Source organism: Fulmarus glacialis, unplaced genomic scaffold, assembly GCF_000690835.1.
Source record: "Fulmarus glacialis isolate BGI_N327 unplaced genomic scaffold, ASM69083v1 scaffold38618, whole genome shotgun sequence".
In the NCBI taxonomy this organism is placed as follows: Eukaryota; Metazoa; Chordata; class Aves; order Procellariiformes; family Procellariidae; genus Fulmarus; species Fulmarus glacialis.
Window position 1 is genome coordinate 17456 of NW_009228366.1, and position 20897 is coordinate 38352.

At 39.6% G+C, this 20897-nt stretch overlaps 1 protein-coding gene across 1 annotated transcript; it reads right to left on the reverse strand.

Moving 5' to 3' along the window:
• Positions 1 to 268: 268 nt before the first annotated feature.
• On the reverse strand, positions 269 to 20489 carry WDR43 (WD repeat domain 43; the record flags this gene model as incomplete). The annotated part of the gene is made up of 17 exons (XM_009583459.1): positions 269 to 1129; positions 1222 to 1277; positions 1902 to 1971; positions 2407 to 2520; positions 3432 to 3495; positions 4302 to 4333; positions 5734 to 5820; positions 6672 to 6809; positions 7269 to 7400; positions 9241 to 9327; positions 9838 to 10009; positions 10361 to 10425; positions 11518 to 11620; positions 12132 to 12271; positions 13451 to 13571; positions 18580 to 18701; positions 20355 to 20489. Coding segments are annotated over 17 exons (1758 nt in total), but the record flags the coding sequence as incomplete, so codon positions are not given.
• Positions 20490 to 20897: the final 408 nt, after the last annotated feature.

Below are 20897 nucleotides of genomic sequence, written 5' to 3' on the forward strand. Positions count from 1 at the left end.
TTAATTGCAACAACTCCATTTATAGACAAATATATTATTGTACATTATAGTGGTGAATGGCTCAAACCTTTACCTTGTTTTGCTCTTAAAAATGTGTTTGCACCACTTCAGCTTCCATTAGCTGAGCAAATAGCTGTCCTTGTTCTGCCACTGAGAGATTAAAAATCCGTAATAAAGGTATAGCTGTGCGCTACGATTTCGCAAGCATTCACCTTCTCATTTCCCTGTGATACTCCCCTCTCCCCACCCAATTCAACACAGTCTATCCTCTGGGTTAGCATTAAACTTATATACAGCCTCCATTAAAACAAAATTAGGAGCCAGTGATAGTTCTAATGTCCTTTTGAAGCACAAGAAAAGTCATTGATTTATACATAGAAAAGTTTTAAGTTCAAATTTGTTAAAAAAAGAAAAAGCCATTTTTAAGTCAGGTTGGCATTTAGATATTGCCAAGGCATGGCTAAACCAATGGAGGATGGCGGGGGTGGAGGAGAAAAGAAATTCAGTAGAGAATTTAAATATTACAAAAATATCTTTTTTTTCTTCCTTTTTTCTGTTTTGTTTTGGTTTTTTTAAAAAAATGCAACAGGATGCCCACTTGCTATTGCTAACTGAAGCATGGAAAGAAAGGTATAGACCAGTTGTCTTTGATCCTTGAATATTTGAAACAAATTCAATGTAAAGCTGAACCAAGTTTACCACACAAACAGCGGTGGCAGATTTATTTCACTTGAGATACAAATGCATGTCCACATGACAGGCATAATCTGACCATGAGGTGGAAGAAATGTTTCTATAAGTAAGCGCAGGGAAATAGGGCGAGAGAAGGCTGGCATGGTTAAACATTCTGGATTCAGAAATGCACAGTGCCCCACACGTGCCTCTGCACACAGGCCGTGCATGAGTCTGCACTCCCTATATGCAGATATGGCATCTTTCAGCAAGATGATCCAGAATTAGAGTTTGGTGGCCCACTTCTTTAAACTGTTAAAATTATTCTTTCGTGCTGTTATTCTTCTTCACTTTCATTTTCTGGTTCCAAATCAGAATCACCATTAATTTCCTTTTCAACAGTCATGTCTTGTTCATCAGATTGCTCCTCTTTTTCTTCGTCTTCATCCCAGTTTTCCTGGGGGAAAAATAAACAGGAATGTTTGAACCTTTGACAGTCACACAATTGCTGTTACAAGCAAATGGGAGACCTGATCCAACTCCACTTACATCAGAGTCTTTATCCGCAATCATCTCATCATCTGAGCCTTCCTCCTCTGATGATTCTGCAAAGAGAAAACAATCCCTCAGTCTGGAGAACAAACTTTAAAACATCATTGTGCAAAGAAAGGCCAACCCCACATGCTGCTAAGTCTCCAAACTGTGCTATTTCAATTCCAAAACTAATTCTACCTGAAGATTAGGTTTATCAACATGAATTAGGAACAAGTCACTTCCATTACGATTACACAGTATGAAGTTGCAGTAGAAAAAAAGGCCAGACTGGAAGTGTACATGCACACACGCTGACATCCAGAACCTTGATGTCCTGCTGACTCAAATGTAAAAGTGTCTTGACTGTATCTACCTTAGCAGAAGGGCAGCTAACACTAGAAATTTGAGGTTGCCAGTTAAGTTAAGCAGCATACTGAACTTCCAATTAACTGATTTCTTAATTTGTGAAGCAGGGATGGGAGGGAGTGAAAGGAAATAAAAGGAGGGGAAGGAAGGAAGGAAGGAAGAACCAACTACAAGATGCCCGCATCATTAACCACTGACTTGCCTGCCATGGACTTCCCACAAAAAACTCTCTACTTGCAGATTGTACACTTATAGATAAGCACAGGAACGTTATGAACAGCCATCAAATATCGGCTGTCACATGAATTCACCTAGCATACCACACTTACCATCCTCATATACCAGCTTTGCAGTCTGATTAACCTCAGTTACATCCTGAACTGTTTCCGATGCTGCAACCTGAATGGAATTTGCAGATTAGCCTTAGATGCAATCATATATTCCAACCTTAAAAGTCAACAAAACTCATAACAATGTAAATGAAGTCTACAATAAGTTTAACACAGATTAATTCATTTGTAGTAGTAGTTTAACAGCCAAACAAGTACGAAGGACAAAGTAAAATTTTAGAGGCATCTGCTCTGAAGTGGCCCAGTACCTCCTATTTATTCCCCTTTAGAACACTATGGCAGGAAAAAATGTGTAACAGTTCCAGCGAGCACGGACTGACTAGATAGTCAATTAAGTGTACTGCTTTGAGCTTTACCAGTGTAGCTGTACAGCAGCGGTATTAAGTTCCCGATTACAGGTCCCATCAGATGTAATTGCAACAGGAGGTTAAGTTGGCAAACAATACTTCTTCTACATAAACCATGTTATTTAGTTGGAACTCACCTGGGTGACAAGAATGAAGAGTCTTCCATGCAGACGGGAAAGCTTTTGCAAAGTTTTTACCCTGCTCTCCATTAACTGGTATAGCATTCCCAGCTGAGGAATAAGGTCTGGCAACTTGGGAGAAGAGAGGGATGAAGAAAAATGAAGCTGTTGACGAACACATCCCAAATGTCTTATTATTTTTAAGTTTTTAAACTACCTTTGTACGTTTGGGGCAAGCAATCCTTGCTCACATTATTCTAGACAGAAGGGAGAGCTGAGGGTTCACAGAAGCCACATGCAGCCTGATCAATTAACATTTAGCCATGTTTAGAAACATCATCTACTTTCAAAACATGGCAATTCTTATACTAATTTTCCTTTCCACAGCCACTGCGGTAAGCAGGTGTTGAAGCACTATTTGGAAAGCTGGGTAAATGGGAACTAAATATACACCAGTGTACGAATGCAGCCTCAGCAGCGTGTGCAAGTTCTGACGCACAGCAATCCTATAAGAAGTGGGAGAAAGGACTAACAGTGCCAGAATGCCTTTTCCTTAACTGAGCAAGAGTGCTTTATCCATCACTTGTAAGGCAAGGCTGGACTTCAGTCCAGAAGCTATGACATTACTTACTACCCTGCCAACTTTGGCACACCTTTACCCTATAAATCTAGCCATGCCCAAGACGGTCTCAAGATGAGCATTATAACAGCAAGGCAAATTTAGTTCTGTAAGATTTAGCGACATAGGCTAGATTACTCTTTGACGGTAATTTTGTTCCCTAACTCTCACAGGTATGACATAACTTATCTTGGTTTGACTTTGGGATGACTATAATTATGTCATGAATGACTAAGACAAACAATTTATAACCGATGTGCAGCAATTCGGCAAAAGTGGCAGAAGTATAGCCCTCTGTACATTGATTTGGGCACTGCCATACGCAGAGAGCAGAAGACAGATTCCTGAAGGAAGACCATACATATATTTAAGCATTTAAATCTACTTTTAGTTACGTCCATTAGCATTAATGCAAAATACTTACTGTGGAAAGGTAGGATGCATGTAGAGTAAAAACAGATTTCAGCCATCGAACCATTAGTGAGGCACTGGAAAAGAAAAATAAATGGTATCAAAGAGATACTGGCTGAGAAACACCCATTTCACATTCTAGATGCTAAAGAGTTTTATAGAAAGTGCTCCTCTTTCATTATATAAAAAGATAAATGCAGATAGAAATATAACAGTTTGGCTATCCATCCAGATGAGACACCTATGTAAGTTATTTGTTCGGAAAAGAACAGACATTTAAGTGAGGAATTAAACTAGACATGTGCAGGGGTCTGTGTTTCTGACATCTTTTATGGAAGGTTTCAATGAATAAAAGATCAAAGCATGCTACTTTTTTCTCCGCCTACAATGAGGGAATTTTTATTTAAAAAACAAACAAACACCACAATGAAAGGACAGCTAGTCTCAGCAAAGCTATCCTTATAGCAATACAACAAGATGGCGGGGGTGGGGAGTTTTGTTATTAATTAAACACAGCACTAGGAGATGTCTAAATATATTTGATAATTAAACCGAACAACCTATACATCTAATAGTTATTTTATTTTACATATTGATCAGGTCTGCAGTGTTGATATTCTGGGACGTCAGATATATTTTCAGGGTTATATGCTTATTTCAGGTATCCTTTTCCCTTTTTAATTTCACTTCAGCCATCCTGACAAAGCTCTGCCTTAATAAAAGTTCCTCTTTGCACCCACAATCAGGTGAGAATTTTTACCTCAAGATGCTGCAGTTCAGTTCAGTTACTATGGAAATAAACCACACAGGTGGAGGGAGGGACCATAACACACACACTAGAAAAGTTTCAGGTGAATTAAACTGCAGTTGAGTTGTGTCTTACCTGTATGGGTTGCCCTGCAATCTCTTCGTAAGCTAAAAGGACAAAAATAGTCAGCATTAAGCAACAAACACATAATGAGTTTAAAAACCCATCATCACATCCATGTGACAGCCCCAATATTGGAGCAGAAAGATCCCCAGGCATTTGAACTTTGCTAGGATTAAGCATTGCCAGGCTCCAGAATATTACATTGCTGGCTCTACCATCCTATACGCAGGCTGATAACTTGCAGAAGCTGAGTTTCATTATTACAATACAACTGGAACTCTTAACAGGCAATATATCCAATGAAACTTAAAGCTGGGAGGAGTAAGTAGCAGGAAATCCCTTTGTTTATATGTGTCTGTGTATCTGCTTGGTAGAGCAGCTGTTACAAGGTGGACAAGTTGGGGAAACAAGTGAAGGTACTATCAGGTAAAGGCTATTTCACAGAACACATCTCAAGCTCTGGAGAAGACAGTTACATGAAGATCTGACCATCTACTGAGATTATATAGTCAAACACCTGCACTTAGATTCTCTGACAAAGGTCCTAGAGAAGAAACAGTGCACCTCATTAACATAAGTCTAAGGAGGAGTCACAACACATGCTTAAAGGAAGTCTAAATACTCAAAACCAGGCCATCTGCACAATTCAGTTAAGATTAGTACCACAAGTAAAAATTAAATCTTACTTGTGGCCAGCACATTAAAATACAAGAGAAATCTAACCGTTAACTTATGTTATAGAATGTCATTCACATAACAAGAGCAACTAACGGATGTTCAGTTTAAACAAAGTAATGTCTAGATACGGCTAATCATTGAAATATTTCTGTTCAAATACAGATTTTATTTAATATCACTGAATAAGCAGTTCAGAAGCCAAATCCCTTTTAAAATTATTACTAAGTGATGTCGCAAAGCTTAAATATAGCAACTGGGCTTCTGAGCTATCTTCGAAAGAGGAAAGAAATTGCCCCTCGATTTCCAAGTGCTATCTAAACTCACTGCTGTAACTACGTATTCTATTTTTCTTTCTTTCACGTGAGTATCTAGTATATTTATGCTCATACAACTTGCTCTGGATAGCACTGCTATTTTCATATTTCAAATTATCATCCATTTTAATACTTTAAAATAAGATGTAATGTAATTGTTTGCCATGGACTAAACAAGCTTTAGCTCAACCTCCCTTTTCTTTTTCCCACATAATCATTTAAGATAATATTACATGATCTAATGCTCGTCCTAGCTTTGACAGTGGCACTTTGTCCTTTGGTTAAGCTTCAGCCAGAGAAGATAAGAGTGTATCAGAGATAAATAAAGAACAACTTCTGTCCTATAAAACTACCAAACCAATTTCATTGGTAAAAAGACGTATCCTGGATTTTCCCCAACTAGAACACAAACCAGAGGTGGCTTGTATGACAAGAAACACAGTCTCTCCTACCTCATGCAGCAGTGGAATGACAGCATGTATAGGCATTCTGGCTACTGTGTTCTTTATTACATTTTCCTTTCTTGTGTTAAGCACTCTCTGTTAAAATGGAAAAATATGATGAGAGAATCATTCCGTTTTAACATGTATATAAGCAATGAGCACAATCAAAAATTCCTGGCTTTAAATTTCTTTTTTTACTCTTGGCATACTCTTGTACGCCAAGATGAGCATAACAAGTAAAAGAAGTTTTACTACAAAAAGAAGTTCCATTTTTAAAGTCAGCTACAATTAACAAAATAAGACACTTGATTAACCCATCTAAAACAATCTAGCATTGCCTCTAGCCCACCCACTCCATGTTAGAAAAGAAGCACCACAGGCACATTAAAATTTCCCTTACTATTTCCCATGCTTTACTTCTGTAAATAAATGCCTTTCACCAGTATTTGTGACAAGTAATTTCTATTCAGCATCAAATTCTTAAGATTTCATTTCCCTGCCCCAGAACTATTATTTCCTCCTAGTCCAAGTGCAACACTAAGCTTTGCAAGTGAAACTGTTGTCATCAATGCATTTTTCAAACTACCTACTTGAAAACCATACACTCAGGAGACTAAGCATAGATTATGCTCCAGCTCAAGCTAAAGGGGAGATGGCTGCATTAGTAACATTGTTTGTAAAACATCTGAACTGTGACATAACAAATTTATCATAAACAGAAGCACCTTAAAGTTCATGGACTGACTCAGAAAGCAAGGTAGATAACAACAAAGAAGTAATGCCACTACTATCATTTATAATACCACTGCCTTGAGCAGCAAATCAGCAAAAGGCAGCTGGGAGAAACAACGGGTTCTTGACTGTTCAGCCTCCCTGGCTTTCAGGAAGGCTCCCCACAAGTCTCAGTGAATAGACTAAACAGCATACAATGATCTTGTAACACTTACATTTAAGATTTCTGCATCGTTGCTTTCCAAGCCCTGAACCAAAAGTACCGCGAAGCTATCTGTTTGTGGAAGGCCACCTGGAGTTTTTACTTTGCTCACATCAATATCCAATGCCTCTAGGCGCTCTTCAATGCTTTCCTGCAGACAGTAAACAAGGGCAGTGTGTTTCAGTGCAGTTTCTCAGAAACATCAGCTGAAAACAAAGTACCTAACCTACAACACTCCCTCTGATTCTGCTGGAAAATAACAGAAATTTTGCATATTTTTTTTAACGTACTGACAGAGAACAGCCTGAGAAAAGAAGAGAAGATGAAGTTTTGACTGAAAAGCAGTAATATACCTTAGCACAGAGAGACATACGCAACCGTGTGACAAAGTTCTGCAGGAATATGGCAAAACTACGGGCAAAGCACACAGGGCTTGAATGAGGGAAAGGTTTTGAGCAGAGGGAAGTCTCTTTCATACAGAAAGATGGTATCATTAACCTTGCTTCCACGCCAAACAAAGCAAGTTCAAGTTCACCTAAAGAAGTTGTAACGACAATTTATGATTCTAGCTTCTCCACTGTTGCTCTGTTTAAAAGAGGAAGCACTTTACCTCTGTCTCTCCCGGTTTCCTCTTGTTTTTCTTTTTCTCCTTTCCCGAGGATGGAGTTTTGACAGCTGTACTATGTCCTGGAATGCCAGGCACTAGAACTTTGGTGTCTGAGTTCACAACAGGCGTTTTTACCTAGTAATCAGAGATAACCACATTTGCATGAATTGCTAATATCTTGAGCTTTCTTCCAATTTAAAATACTGATTTTATTCCGAGACTCTCACACGGTAAAACCAGCCTGCCACAACCCATTTTCTTGACATATATATTACGAAAATCCTACATTTTTAAGAGCAATTAATAACCTCAAGTAACAGTCAGCTAGTTTTCATCATTAACTAAAGCAACAGTCTCTTTGGAATCACCTGTGAATCATTTTTCTTACAAGCTTGTTCTGTAACTCATCGCACTAAGTGTTCGTATCCAACAACAAATATTTGGATGTTTGCTAGCAATAGATACCACGTGTACTAATAGTCAGGCCCATAAACCACATGCAGCTTAATTCAGCTTCCACTGGAAGGTAAGAGCTGATCACAAACAGCAGCACAATGCAACAGTAAAAGGTAGTTACTATACATTTCAATCCCGTTTTTCTTCTAGGGATTCTCAGATGCAGAACTCAGTAGTATGAATTAGGCTATGATCACAATGACAAACAGAGCAACCTTAGGTTATACCAATCAAGCTATGGTATCCATCTTCAATGAACACAAAAGAAATCAAATTTTAAAGGCAGTATTTAATAACCAAGTGCTCCCCTGACCCACAGAGGATGTAAGGGAGTATGGTACTTCCAGAATATCAAGAATGCTACCTGCTACTTCCAGAACACTTCTTTAACCACAGTGCTTCTGCACAGGCCTTTGTTTGAAGTACCTGCCCAAACTTCTGTAGTTGTGGGAGCCCTGCTGGGTGCCCACTGAGGTGATACAAACATAATCTACTACAGTGAGCAAAGCAGCTTCCATATGCTGTATGTAAAAGTCAAAAAATTTGACTTTGTGGCTCAAGAATTTTACTATAGAACAACAATGGTGTTAAAATACTACCCCCTTTGCTCACCATGCTAATCACTGACCTTCTCCCCACAAGGCACGCTCAGACAGCCAAGAGAAATGCGTCTTCACTGGAATTCAGCAAAAAGCGAAACCAAGATGGGTATCATCACTGCATGCCAGGGAGTTCCTACACCTCTCACTGCGTTTCAGCTCTGCCACCCACCAGCTCCAGGACTGAGGAATCAGCACAAAACCCTTCCTGGGTGATGCAGCACCAGATCCAGTAGGTGACTTGAGGGTTAGAAAAACAGCACTGTCTGCTCAGTTCACTGATACTGCAAGCATTTCAAATCTTCAAGGCCTTGAATATGCACACTGATTAAGAACTTCATGGCCTGTCTCTAAACCCCCAGGAGATCCTGCATGAGAGAAACGGTGGCAAGTGGCTTCAGTGGACACCGTTGCCATCTAAGTGTCAAGCTCACATTCCCAGGTGCCGTATCCCTGTGAGTAAGAACACTTGAAGGCCACCTAGAGAAAGAGCCAAAAGGACATGCCCTTTAAGGCTCCATTACACTTTATTTAGACTCTAAAACAAAGCCATCCCAACTCCATCCCAAACCATCAGGGTCAAAGAGGCTGTACAAAATGACAGACTCTAGGGGAAGGACTGATCTCAAGCAGAAAAGAAACCATCAGCCAGTCCCCTCTATCAAGCAGACCTGCTGAGAACAGGACTTGCTATGAGCTACAAGAAGTAACTGTGTGTGAGAGCACACTAGGACACACAGCAGCCATGAAGCACACTTTACCCACACCTGCCTGAGTGCTATGGACATCTGTAGCTACCACTGCAGCTCTGAGCAGGTCCATCCAGAAATTCAACCTCATTTTAAAAGAGAGCAGTGAATTCCACCATTTCCAAAGTAAAACAAGAGGAGCAACAAAATCGCATTTCACGCAAAGCTCACCTTTGTTAGAGCAACATCTGTTTTAAGTGACAACACTTTCTGGATGTCCCTTATCAAACATATGTGGGATTCAGTGGTGTTCAAAGACTAGAAGGACAGGAACAAAACCAGTTAATATATTTGACATTCACCCCTCTGATTCATTATGCTATTGAAGACGAGAACAAATTCCAGAGGTATAAAGTAGAATGAACTTTTTTTCATTCTAGAACAGCAGCTGCTTTGCACAACTGCCTTTTGTTACCAGGTCTCCATGCTCTCCAAAGAAGCTCACACAGGTAAACTGAAACACTATTAAAAATGGTTTCAGTGGCCTAACTCATTAACAGCTGAAGTGGCAAGAAACAGCCAGCAGTAATGTCAAGCTGTATTTTAATTGAAAGAATGGAAGAATACAAATCGCCTTTCAAAACAGCTCAGGGGCAACAGTCAGCTCCCAGAAAAGGGGGAAGGAATAAGCTTTGTCTTGTTATACAATTTCAAAAAAAAAAAAAAAAAAAAAAAGAAGAAGAAAGAAAGAAAATCCCTCCAACTGAAAGCAGTATGCAGTCCACATTTATTACAAAATCCAAAACCTCTCCAGTAAGTTTTACATACCACTTTCTCTATGATGGGCTGTAAGGTGTTTCCATACACAAGCACCAGAGACTGTTTGTCTGTGCAAAATGCAGCTGCTAGAATAGGGACTGGTTTTGGTGTGGAGTCCCCATCATTTCCAGGCGTTGCTATCTGGATAGTACAGTTTGATGTCAAGGGTTTTTTGCAGTAACTGAAAAAAAGGAATGAAAAAATTCCCAGAGGTTTAGCTTAAACACTTCAGTATCTTGCACATCTAAGCACCTTTCATTAGCAAGTCGTCAGCCAGTTTACACCTTTTACAGATGGTTAAGATGAGGTACAGACACACAGAATCTTGGCTAATGCAACACTTAATAGCAAAGTACAGCACAGTCCCCAGCAAGTTAAGTTCTCCAAAAACGCGTTCAGTAACCCAAGACAAAGAACCTGGTTTGTGAACAGATACAAGAGCTTAAAGGCAGTAGCATGACAAGACTGAATTTTGCCTTACAGTAATCACAGACCTTTCCCAAAAACACCCTCAAGATGAATACTAACTTACCCATTTAAGATATGTTCAAATAAATGCAACTGCCCATCTCTGCACACAACTGCTAACTTCACGGGCTAAAAGAAGGCACAATAAAAGATTTTCATTAGCTGAAAGGACAAACCTCCCATAAGTACAGGACAGCAAGACACAGTTGCATGGTTACGATTTTATTTTTTTCAGTAACTAAACACATTAAAGATATAACTAAATCCGTAAAGAAGATCAAAGGCATTAACATCTCAGGAACATTTAGTACAACTATTAGGAAACAAAAAGATAACTCGTAACTGTACTTTATTGTATCACTACTGAGATATCCAAATTTGAACAGTTTGGACAGTAGCAGACATATGTGATCATAAGCCGCAATGTTCCAAAAAACATGGTACCAACACATCTAGAGGCACGGGGCTACAAAGGCGCTGACATTGAAAATACGCTTAGAGGAAAGAAACCGAGAGGAGTGCTCTGAGCAATTAAATGACAGGTGTACATTACACAATACTCTTATCTCCAATACATGCAGTAAGAGGGCACAGCAGGAAACATTAGAAAATTTAGCATGAAATACTGTTTTTAGAAAGCAATCTAAAGGCAGGAGAAAAATGTTTTAAATAATTACTGAAACAGTTTGTGAACGTTTCACATGCAGACATTTTTCATAAGACAACTACTTTGAAAGACTTGTACTTGCTGAAATTGAGAGACGTGGGGAATGCACACTGCTACTTTAACTTATTAAAGGCTAGTTAATTCAAAATGCAGTTACACTGACAAAGCCACCTGAGATCAAAAAAAAACGTGACCGTACCCAAACTGCATTATTAGAAAGAATTTTGGTTTTTGCTGCCAAGTTCTAACAACCATTTTGATTACTAACTTGTTCTAAATAGGAAACAACTGACATTTCCGCCATCATAAGAAAAATTGCTGAAGAAAACACAGAATTTGCACTTAGCAGCTTTGAAAATGAGTATTTCAAACTACCAGCTTTATAAATGCACCTGTAATAAATATCCTTATACCCATGAATTGGCATTCAGATCTCATCTCTGCATAACAGAAGCCAAATACAAACCAAGCTTCTTTCTTTACACCTTTAAAAGGAAACTGATATGACAATTGAAAACTGTTGAGCATATTTGGTTTCAAACTATTTGTCCTACCTCTTCTTTGACTTCTGATACAGTCAGGTCAATAAAAGTTGGTTCATCTGTTACTGTGAAAGACATCACGGCATTCTTTTCTTTCCTATCTGATCTGATCTGCCTGGAAGATACAAACAGTACACGCTATTTACCATAGCACAAACAGCACCCTCTGCACCTGAAAAGCATTATAAAGCCTACAAATCATCAGTGACTGTGGTAGTATCTACCCCACCCAAAAATACTCATGCTCTGATTTCAGCTTTCAGCTTAGAAAGTGTTCTAAATTCCAAGTGCAAAGTAATTCCCAACTCCCAATTTAGCAAGAAAACTTAAAGTAAACCTTACAGTAAGTACAAAGAACAAGGAAGCCTATTACACAATATGTTCTTGGCATACATTAGCGATTCAAACGGCAACTGGAAGCATGCTCAGACACAGCCAAGGAAATTCACGTCTTCATTCAACAATCAGTGAGTTGAAACCACCACTTAAGAGATCATCACTGCATTTCTCCAGAGTGCCCCTTCTGCTTAACCTTCTGTTTAATCACAGAGTTCAGAACATACTTGTTGAGTCTATCCTCCATACTGATCATAAACAAAGTTACAAATTATGAAAAGCTTACATACCATACACTCAGTAATCGGTCATGTATAGCTCCAGACAAGAAATAAAGCCCTGTAATTCCATCAAAGGGCTTATTTTCATTCATAGGTTTCACTGTGGTAAACATTAATGATGACACTGATGTAGCATGGCCTGTGAAATGCTAAAAGAAAAAAAAGAATCTTTCAATGATTGCCATAAGCAGTCATATGGCAAAAATTAAAACTTTAGTTAACAAAGAACGTTAGGAAAGATTCGAGTGTTACTAAGTCAACAAGGACATTTCAGTGATTTTTTTTACTAGTTATCAGCTTCCTTGCATTTCTGTATTTCAAGGAAACTTCTTCTGACCCTCCAGATATTCACCAGAATTTTAAAAGTTAAATGGGGAATAAAAGGCAAATTCACTGGGACTAAGTCCATGCAAAAGAAATCACATCCATCTGTACTGCTGTTATTGTCAGAAAGCACTTCCCCCGCCCCAATTTTACACTTCAACTTTTACAATGAAACTAGATTCATAGTTTCATTCTCAACTGCAAGAGGAATGCACAGGTCTGCTGACACACTAAGGCTCTTCAACCTACCCTCTCCCCCCACCCCCCCAAAAAAAATCGGTTCTTCAATCTACTTTCGTAAATAGTGGTTTTGGTCATCATAGGACGCAGATATACATGGTAGTTGCCATGTGCCAGCAAGACCACAGTAACAGCACATGTGTACACGCTTACCTGACAGCAAGTACCAGGAGATTCAGAGACTAGCTGCGTCCTATCTACTAGCAGGCAAGAGCACATGACTGCATTTATGGAAGAGCTAAAACATGGTAATTTGCTCAATGTCTGAGCCCCGCTCAGGGAACAACGAGGTGTTTGCTCCTATGCCTTCCAACTGTTTCAACAGCAAAACTGGTAATGCCACCAGTTACATAGTTTAGCAAAGAAACCTGAAGGCTTTAAGGAGGGACTCATGATAAAAGTCAGGGAGCTCATGCACAAACCCATGCCAGCAGTAACTAATACTGTGGTGAACTGAGTTCTCCTACTAGAAGGGTATGAGAAAGGGACCCAGTGAAAAAGAACAGCATCCATCTTTCTGCTACAGGCTTGAGAAAGGGTGCTGGTAGCATGCTCAGACACAGCCAAGGAATTTAATGTCCTCATTCAACTCTCAGCAAGTTGAAACCACAAGTTGAGGGTATCATCACAGCAACAGCTTCCAGCAATCCCAAAACTGCCAATTGTGTCCTCACACCCAAGGTGTCTTATCAGCAAACACTAGATACGTAATGTCACCAATCAAGAAGTATTTTTTTTGCATCTAGTTTAACAAAGTTACTTACTCTGTAGACTTCTTTGGTCTCCAGGTCCCACAGTTTTATAGTTCTACCGGCTGACAGCAGCATTTTCCCATCTGGACTGATGCATAGAGAGGTGACACTGCTATTGTCGCCTTTCCACTTGCTAAAATTTGGTTGAAGGGTTTTTGTACAAAGGGAAAAAGATGAAGAAATAGAAGAAACTATTCATTAGCATAATCTCAAAATCCACATTAACCATGCTGGAAAATTTAAGGCAAAAATTATTAAAAAAAAAAACCAACCAAATTTAAGTAGTCAAAGATGAGGTCAAAGCTATTCTGCTTCTGCTCCTCTCCTTCAAATTAGTTTACACAAAAATACAACAACTCAAAAATGTAAAGCTATTTAATATTGAACAACTGTTGACATTTTTTTAATATTTACCTATCGTGTTCTGAATTCCTCTCTCAAAGTTCTCTACTACTCAAAATAGGGTAAGAGGAGCCATACCAAGACTTCTCTTCGCACCATAATCCAAAAAGCTTACACCAAGCCATTCAGAAAGGCCTTCTCAACAGTAAAATTCAGAGTTTCAAGGCCCATTCAGTTCCTGGCCCTCCTCCCAAGTCTGTCAATGACACTGACAATAATAAACTTTGCCTTAAAGGTCTATGGTTCAAAGCAGTATTTAAAAAAAAATAAAAAAGAAAGAAGCTGTCATGAAAAGCTTGCATCTGCTTTAAAGGAGCCTGAGTACTACACGTTTCTCACAGGAAAAAATTGCAAGGAAAGCATTAATACAAACCCTTTACAGATAGGAAGTACTCTGCAACCCATCGCATTCTGATTGTAAACAGCTGCTCCAGAAATACTTCCAAATAACTTTCACATGCCCAAGCAGCGCCTCTCCTGTCTTCCAAACAGAGTTCATTTACTGCATCACTTTTGATTAGACTTCATAGAAGCTGAAAGTTTTACTGCCTACAAACCTGACAAACAACATTGCACCTAACGGAGAGTATGACAAGATTTTGTATTCTCTTCCAAAGAAAAGGGCAGGACTAAGAATTTCAAACCATTTAATAATGTAAACCCAAGAAGGTATTTTTAAATGTACTAAAAGGACTAGCCTAAACTAGACTGCAGAGTATAAAACACGGCAAAAATCCGTTAGTTTTTACTTTGGATACTCCTTATATAATTTTACAGGGAAACTATATCATTTTACAGGGAAGAGTTTTAAACGGGGTATCATGAAACAAGAAACTGCATAAGGAGATGTACAGAATGCCTCTGAGTATTCAGAGTATTTAAGACTACATGAAAAAGCTACAACCAGAGAAACAAGAAGTCATCCAGAATGTTTTAGACTAGCGCTCTCCAACACCTTGTCTTGCCTCTTCAGAAACTCTTTCTTCCCCAACAGCTTGTCCCTCTGCTAGAGGTTTCAATGTGTGCTGCACAGACCGGCCCCCTGAAGTGGTTCTATGGACTACTTCTACAGCAATTAAGAAAGTCAAGCCTAAAGCCACGTGGTTTCAATTCCCTATCTAGCAGTCCATACTTTTCCTTCTAGTCTCATCAATTTAGGTAAAATTTTAGAGAATTGTTTTCTTCTACTCTTTCCAATGTCACTTACCTTAGGTGTGACTCATAATATCACCAGAGAAAAAAATCTAGATAAAAGGCATGATATTATATTGCTGGAGTATTTTTAATGTATACACTCCAGGAATGATTTTTTGTTGCCATCTTCAAAATTAAAGAATACAATGCCTCTAATTACCTTTTACAACCATAGCCCCCAAAAAAGTGGCGGTATGGGACAGGGGCAGAGGGAAACACCAAAGATGAAGCATGACAGGAAAAATTCTCACATTTCCCGAGAGCACAGCATGACTGGGACCCATCTCAAGTACCTGTACATGAACACACGCGCTATGGGACACAAACAGGGCGAATTACATATCCATGGGCAGCTTCAGAGCTTTGATCTCAGTGGGATCACAGAGAAACAGTGGGATAGCTTGCAAGACAGGAGTGCTGTAATAAACAGACCTTTAGGAAGGCACTTCAGCAAGGAAATGCCAGGAAGGCAAAAAGGAGAGACGTTTCTCCACACAAAAGGGTAGCATGAATGCATGGGGCTTTCCTCTGAAACAGGCAAAGGGCCAGTAGAGAACTTACAGGTAAGTATGAGAAGAGACCACCCAGGGTGATGTGGTGGGCATCTACTACAGATTGTCCAATTCAAAAATAAATAGATAAATCTTCATAATCCCATGCCCTGGTGCTTCTAAGGGCCTTTAACCACCCCAGCAGCTGCTGCTGGAAGGGCAGCATCAGATGGCACAAGTAGACTCAGAGATTGCTGGCAAGTGCTGAGGACCTTTTCTTAGTGCAAGTGATTTACAATCAGACTATGAAAGGTGCTTTATTGGATCAGATACTCAAAAAAAAAAAAAGGAAGAACTGGTAAGGGATGTGATGGTTGATGACAACCTCCAGCTACAGCAACCACAAGACAATGGATTTAAAGACCCTAGGAAAACCAAGCAAGATAAATGGCAGAATGACAACCCTGGACTTCTAAAGAACAGACTGCAACTTATTCAGAGAACTGATTAATAGGATCCCACTGGAAGCTGCCCTGAAGGGCAAAGCGGCCCAGGAAAGCTGGTTGCTCTTCCAGGATAACCTCCTCAAAGCAAAAGAATGGTCCATTCCAATGAGCACAAAATCACCAGGTATTGCAGAAGGCTGACTTGGCCAAGCGGGTAACTTCTGACTCAACTCAAAAACACAAAAAAGAAGTCTAGAGAAGGTAAAAGTGGGGACAGGTTACACAGAGGAATATAAAAATATTGTCCAGGCATGCAGGGACAGAATTAGCCAAAGCTCAGCTGGTGTTCAAACCAGCAGGGAATATGAAGGCCAACAAAAGAACATCTACATGCAACAGTAAGATGATGACTGAGGAAAGTGTGGGCCTGCTGCTGAATTGTGTAGGGACCCATTCAGCACATAGAATAGGCCAAAGCACCAAAAAGCAAAGTCTCTCAGGCCTCCCATGTTCCTGAACCTAGTGCCAGAGCCAGAGGGAGCAAAGCAAAGGGAAATCAAATTAGGCATCACAACAGCAAATCCAACACATGCAACTCCTTAAGACTGAATGGGAAGTGCTGAGGCCAGTGTTATTACAAGACCACTCTATCATTTTGAGTGGCCACATAGCTCAGGAGAAATTTCTGATGACTTGAAAAGAAAAAAAACAAAGAGACAAAATGTATCCACAAGAAGGAGAATCCAGGAAACAACAGGGAAGATTATACAACAAATCCACCTGGAAGCCATTTCCAGGCACACAAAGGTCAAAAAAGTGACTGGGAACAGCCAGCATAGATTTACAAATGGCAAATCGTGCCTAACCAACCTGATTGCCTTCTTAATGAGACACTGTCTTGGTGGATGAGAGAACAGCCGTGCATGCCATTTAACTTGACTTTAGCAATGCTTTTGACAATGTCTCACATAGTATCCTTGCAGGCAAATTGGAGATAGAGAGACTGAATGGACGGACTCTAAGGAGGGATAAGAGCTGGCTCTTGGATCAATGAGCTCAAACAGTTGTGATCACTGGTATGAAGTTCAGCTGGTGGCCAGTTACTGGTATCATTCCCTAAGGATATCTCTATATTGTTTAACATCCTCAGTAATTGCCCAGGTCTTCATTAGTGACCTCAAAACAGAACAGAATGCACATATAACAAGTTCACATTCAATACCAAATCACGGAAAGCAGTTGATATGCTGGAGGGCAGGGCTGCTACTCAGGGGCATCTCAGCAGGCTTGAGAAACAGGCTGTCAGAATTTCAAAGCTCAAAGGAAAATGTAAAGTCCTGCACGTGGGACAGAAAAATCCCAGTACAGGCTGGGGACAAATGGCTAGAAAGCAGCTTTGCAGAAAAGGAGCTTGCAGTCCTCATAGTCAAGTTGAACAAGAGTTAGTAGTGAGTTCTTGTGGCAATGAGGTTAACTGCATACTGATTTGCATTAGCTAGAGTGTGGCCAGCGGGTCAAGGAAAGTGATTCCTCTCCTCTGTGCAATACTTTTGAAACTGCACCTGAGCACTATGTCCAGTTTGGGACAGTACAAGAAAGTCAGTGACACAGAGGAGTAAATCCAGTGGAGGGCCACAAAGAAGGCTTAAGGACTAGAGCATGTAATGTAAGAGGAAAAGGTGAGGGAACTGGGTGTGTTCAATCCTAAGAAGAAAAGGCTAGAGGGAGATTTTACAGCCATCTTCTGCTACTTTACGTCAGGGTCTCAACACAATCTAAGGATGCATTCTCCTCTCTAGGGAAATCAAAGAGGCTACTGACGATGGGCTGTCTGCAGTGCCCACACCATCTCTAACAAAACTGGTAGAGCTGCAGTAAGAATAACACAACAGTGGGAAACATTACAAAAAAGAAACAATAGCATAAGAGAAGGGTCAAGGTGCCAAGACTCACTAGGCTGGGATCGTTAACAGAAATCTTGGTTTCTCCTTTTAAGTTTAAAAACAGTTTTACTTTATTACAAAAGAAACGAAATGCCTACACCAGACATCTTGTTACTCTGCACTAAGCTGTATTTTGCTCAACGGTACTTTAAAAAGTAGCAGCCTGCTCAGACAGCCAAGTGGAACTGTCCCCACTGCACATCAGTAGTGAGCGAAACCAAGTGGGTATCATCACAGCAAGGCCCTTTGAGCAAAGCCGGGTACATGTAACCAATTTAACTGGGGTGAGGTGTTCTAGTATCTGCTCCCCCATATTTCCAAGGATATTTTCTAGAATTTAGTTTTTTCTGGAAGTGACTGGAAGCCCATGTCCCACTAAAAGTTAGCATAGAGGGACCCAAATCCCTCTCAGCGCAGTCACTCATTTTATCTAGTCTTTTCAATACACAGCGGAAGAAACCCAACTATGAGAATTACTCTTTTATCGCTTAATAAAACCACTTCCAAACTCAGAAAAATAATAGCCAACAGTCAATTTTGTACAGTGGGCATGAAGCCTGGATAGCAGAGTGCAGCATTTCCAACAAGCCCTCGCTAAACCTGTGAAGGAGGAAATACACAAAAGCAAGCGCTAACAAATTTGACTTAAAACCGGCATCACTTACCACTTTACTTTGCAGGTCTGTGCGTTCCATTCCACAATGTGTTTGTCCTCTGAACAGCTATACAAGCAGCAGGTGTCCTGATGCCATCTCACACAGTTTACTCTATTGTCATGACCACCATCCTACAAAAGGTAAAAGAGGGTCATCAACTCATTAATAAATAAAGAAGTCTTGACTACTGAGTCTTCCCCACATCAATAATGTGACAAGCTGCTCTTTCGAGAACTAAATTCAAATCATTGGCAACTTGAAGAGAGGATGTGGTTTTAAAGACCAATATACATATACAGTTATATAAGCTAAAGATATTTCATATTTTGATATGCACACATAAGTATTTGAACTAATTCTTGTTCTAGCACTTCAGAGTTAGCAAAAAAATTGTCCTGCCCACTATTTTTATACACACAGACAAAGAAGGCTGTCTAACAGTATGAAATTTGCTCAAAGGAAAGGCTAGCACAGATGTCTTGCTGATAGTCATCTAAGCGCCTGCTTGCTTAAGTACATTCAGAGATGAGTATCCTTCCCTTTGTACTCAGCATTCCAGTGAGCTACCATCTGATCAGAAGACCTTAAAAAGGGTTATCATTCACCTCTCTTAACAACCAAAATCTCTACAGCTCAAATATACACTTTAATCATTTATGAAAATATTTCCTGAAGTTTATAAAATTTCACTATTTGAATTGGCACCAGCCAGCTCAGACTACTCCCAAAAGTGTCACTGCAAATCAGTTTTGAGCAAGACAAAATACATCACAGCAAGACACTCTGTTCACTAAGGACAGCTAAAAGTGACGGCTCTTATTCTAGCAGGAAAAATCTTTTAATTCAACCTATCTGTAAAAAAAAAGTACTCACCAAATAATAACTGCTATCCTGCTCCTATAGAAGAGCAGCCAGTGTTTTCAAACCAACTGAAACTGTAAATTTTAACCTGAAACCCTTATTTTCTTCGTAGTTTTCAGGCATAAATACAGCTTTTCCATAAAACAGAGTTTATATTTGTTAGCTAGTGTCACTTGCATGTATCATGATTTTAAGAAGTCATTGCTTTCTCTTAATTCATGTACATTGATCACCTACACACAACTAAGAGTTTAGAAGTAAAAGTATGCCCAAGTATCTCAAAGTATTGCAGAGAGTCATTCATACAGACTTATTTTGCTTGTTATGTAACCCAAGATTAAAACCAAGGCACTTCAGAGTAATAGGGAAGTTATCAATGAGAAGGGCAAACTCTGAAAATCAGCGAATCTTCTCATTCGAGAAAGATCATGTGCTGAGAGGGCTCAAAAGCTTCCACAAGGGAGGTAAATCCACATCTGTACAGAAAAGTCCATCAACACGACACCTTCCCAAGAGTTGATGAGTACTTCAGTCCTGCCCTCCTCTCCCACAATACTGTGCAGGAACTGAGGGTACAACACTCCCATGGAGGACTTAACTCTCCAGTTAGGCATTTCATCATTACTATTATTTTTAATGCAAAATAACAAATCCATGCACAATGTTAAGATATTTCATTAACTTTGAAATCAAGATTTCTCAACGTGGACATACAGCCAACAACAGAAAAAGCACTAGTTGAAGATCCCCAAGCACCTGAATTACGGCACCTCTATTCATATACACAGCTATTAAGAAAAAAAAAAAAAAAAGATCTGAATAATTAGGTCAGTTTATTCCATTTTTGAGCAGCAGAAAGAACAGCATAAACTGACTGAAACCATCAGTATTTGGTAGCATGTAATAAAGACTGTATCACTTACTAGCTTGCTCTGTAATTCTCCTTTTACTGTGCTGTACAACAAAATGCTACCAACCGCTGTACCAATAGCCAGGATATCTAACTGCTTGTCCACTTCTGCAACTTCAGACTTCCGTTTTTTCCTCTGGGGGCCATCCTGGAAAATCAAAAAAGACAAAACATGAAATTAGTTAGTCTGACCAGCTACTCTCAGTAGTAAAGCAGAGGGGAAAAAAAAATTTCTGTAAGTTTGAGACCCAGTCAGCCAGCACAAACTCTGCTAAGACACAAAATGAAGACACTGAAGTGCACAGCAACCTAGAGACTCATCTTGTATCTCCATGAACAAGGTAATGAAGTTGCTATGAGTCACTTGGAAACATCTGGTGGAGGCCATTTTGTTAGCCTAGTGACCACATTCATGAGGGAAAAAAACATATTTAATTTAATTTTTTCACAGAGTTCGTGTCCCAGACGCAGAGGTAAAGATTAACACGATCAGAATACTTCATCCGCAAAATGGAAACGCCTGACCAAGAATGATCAGTTTATTTTTTTCTCAAAA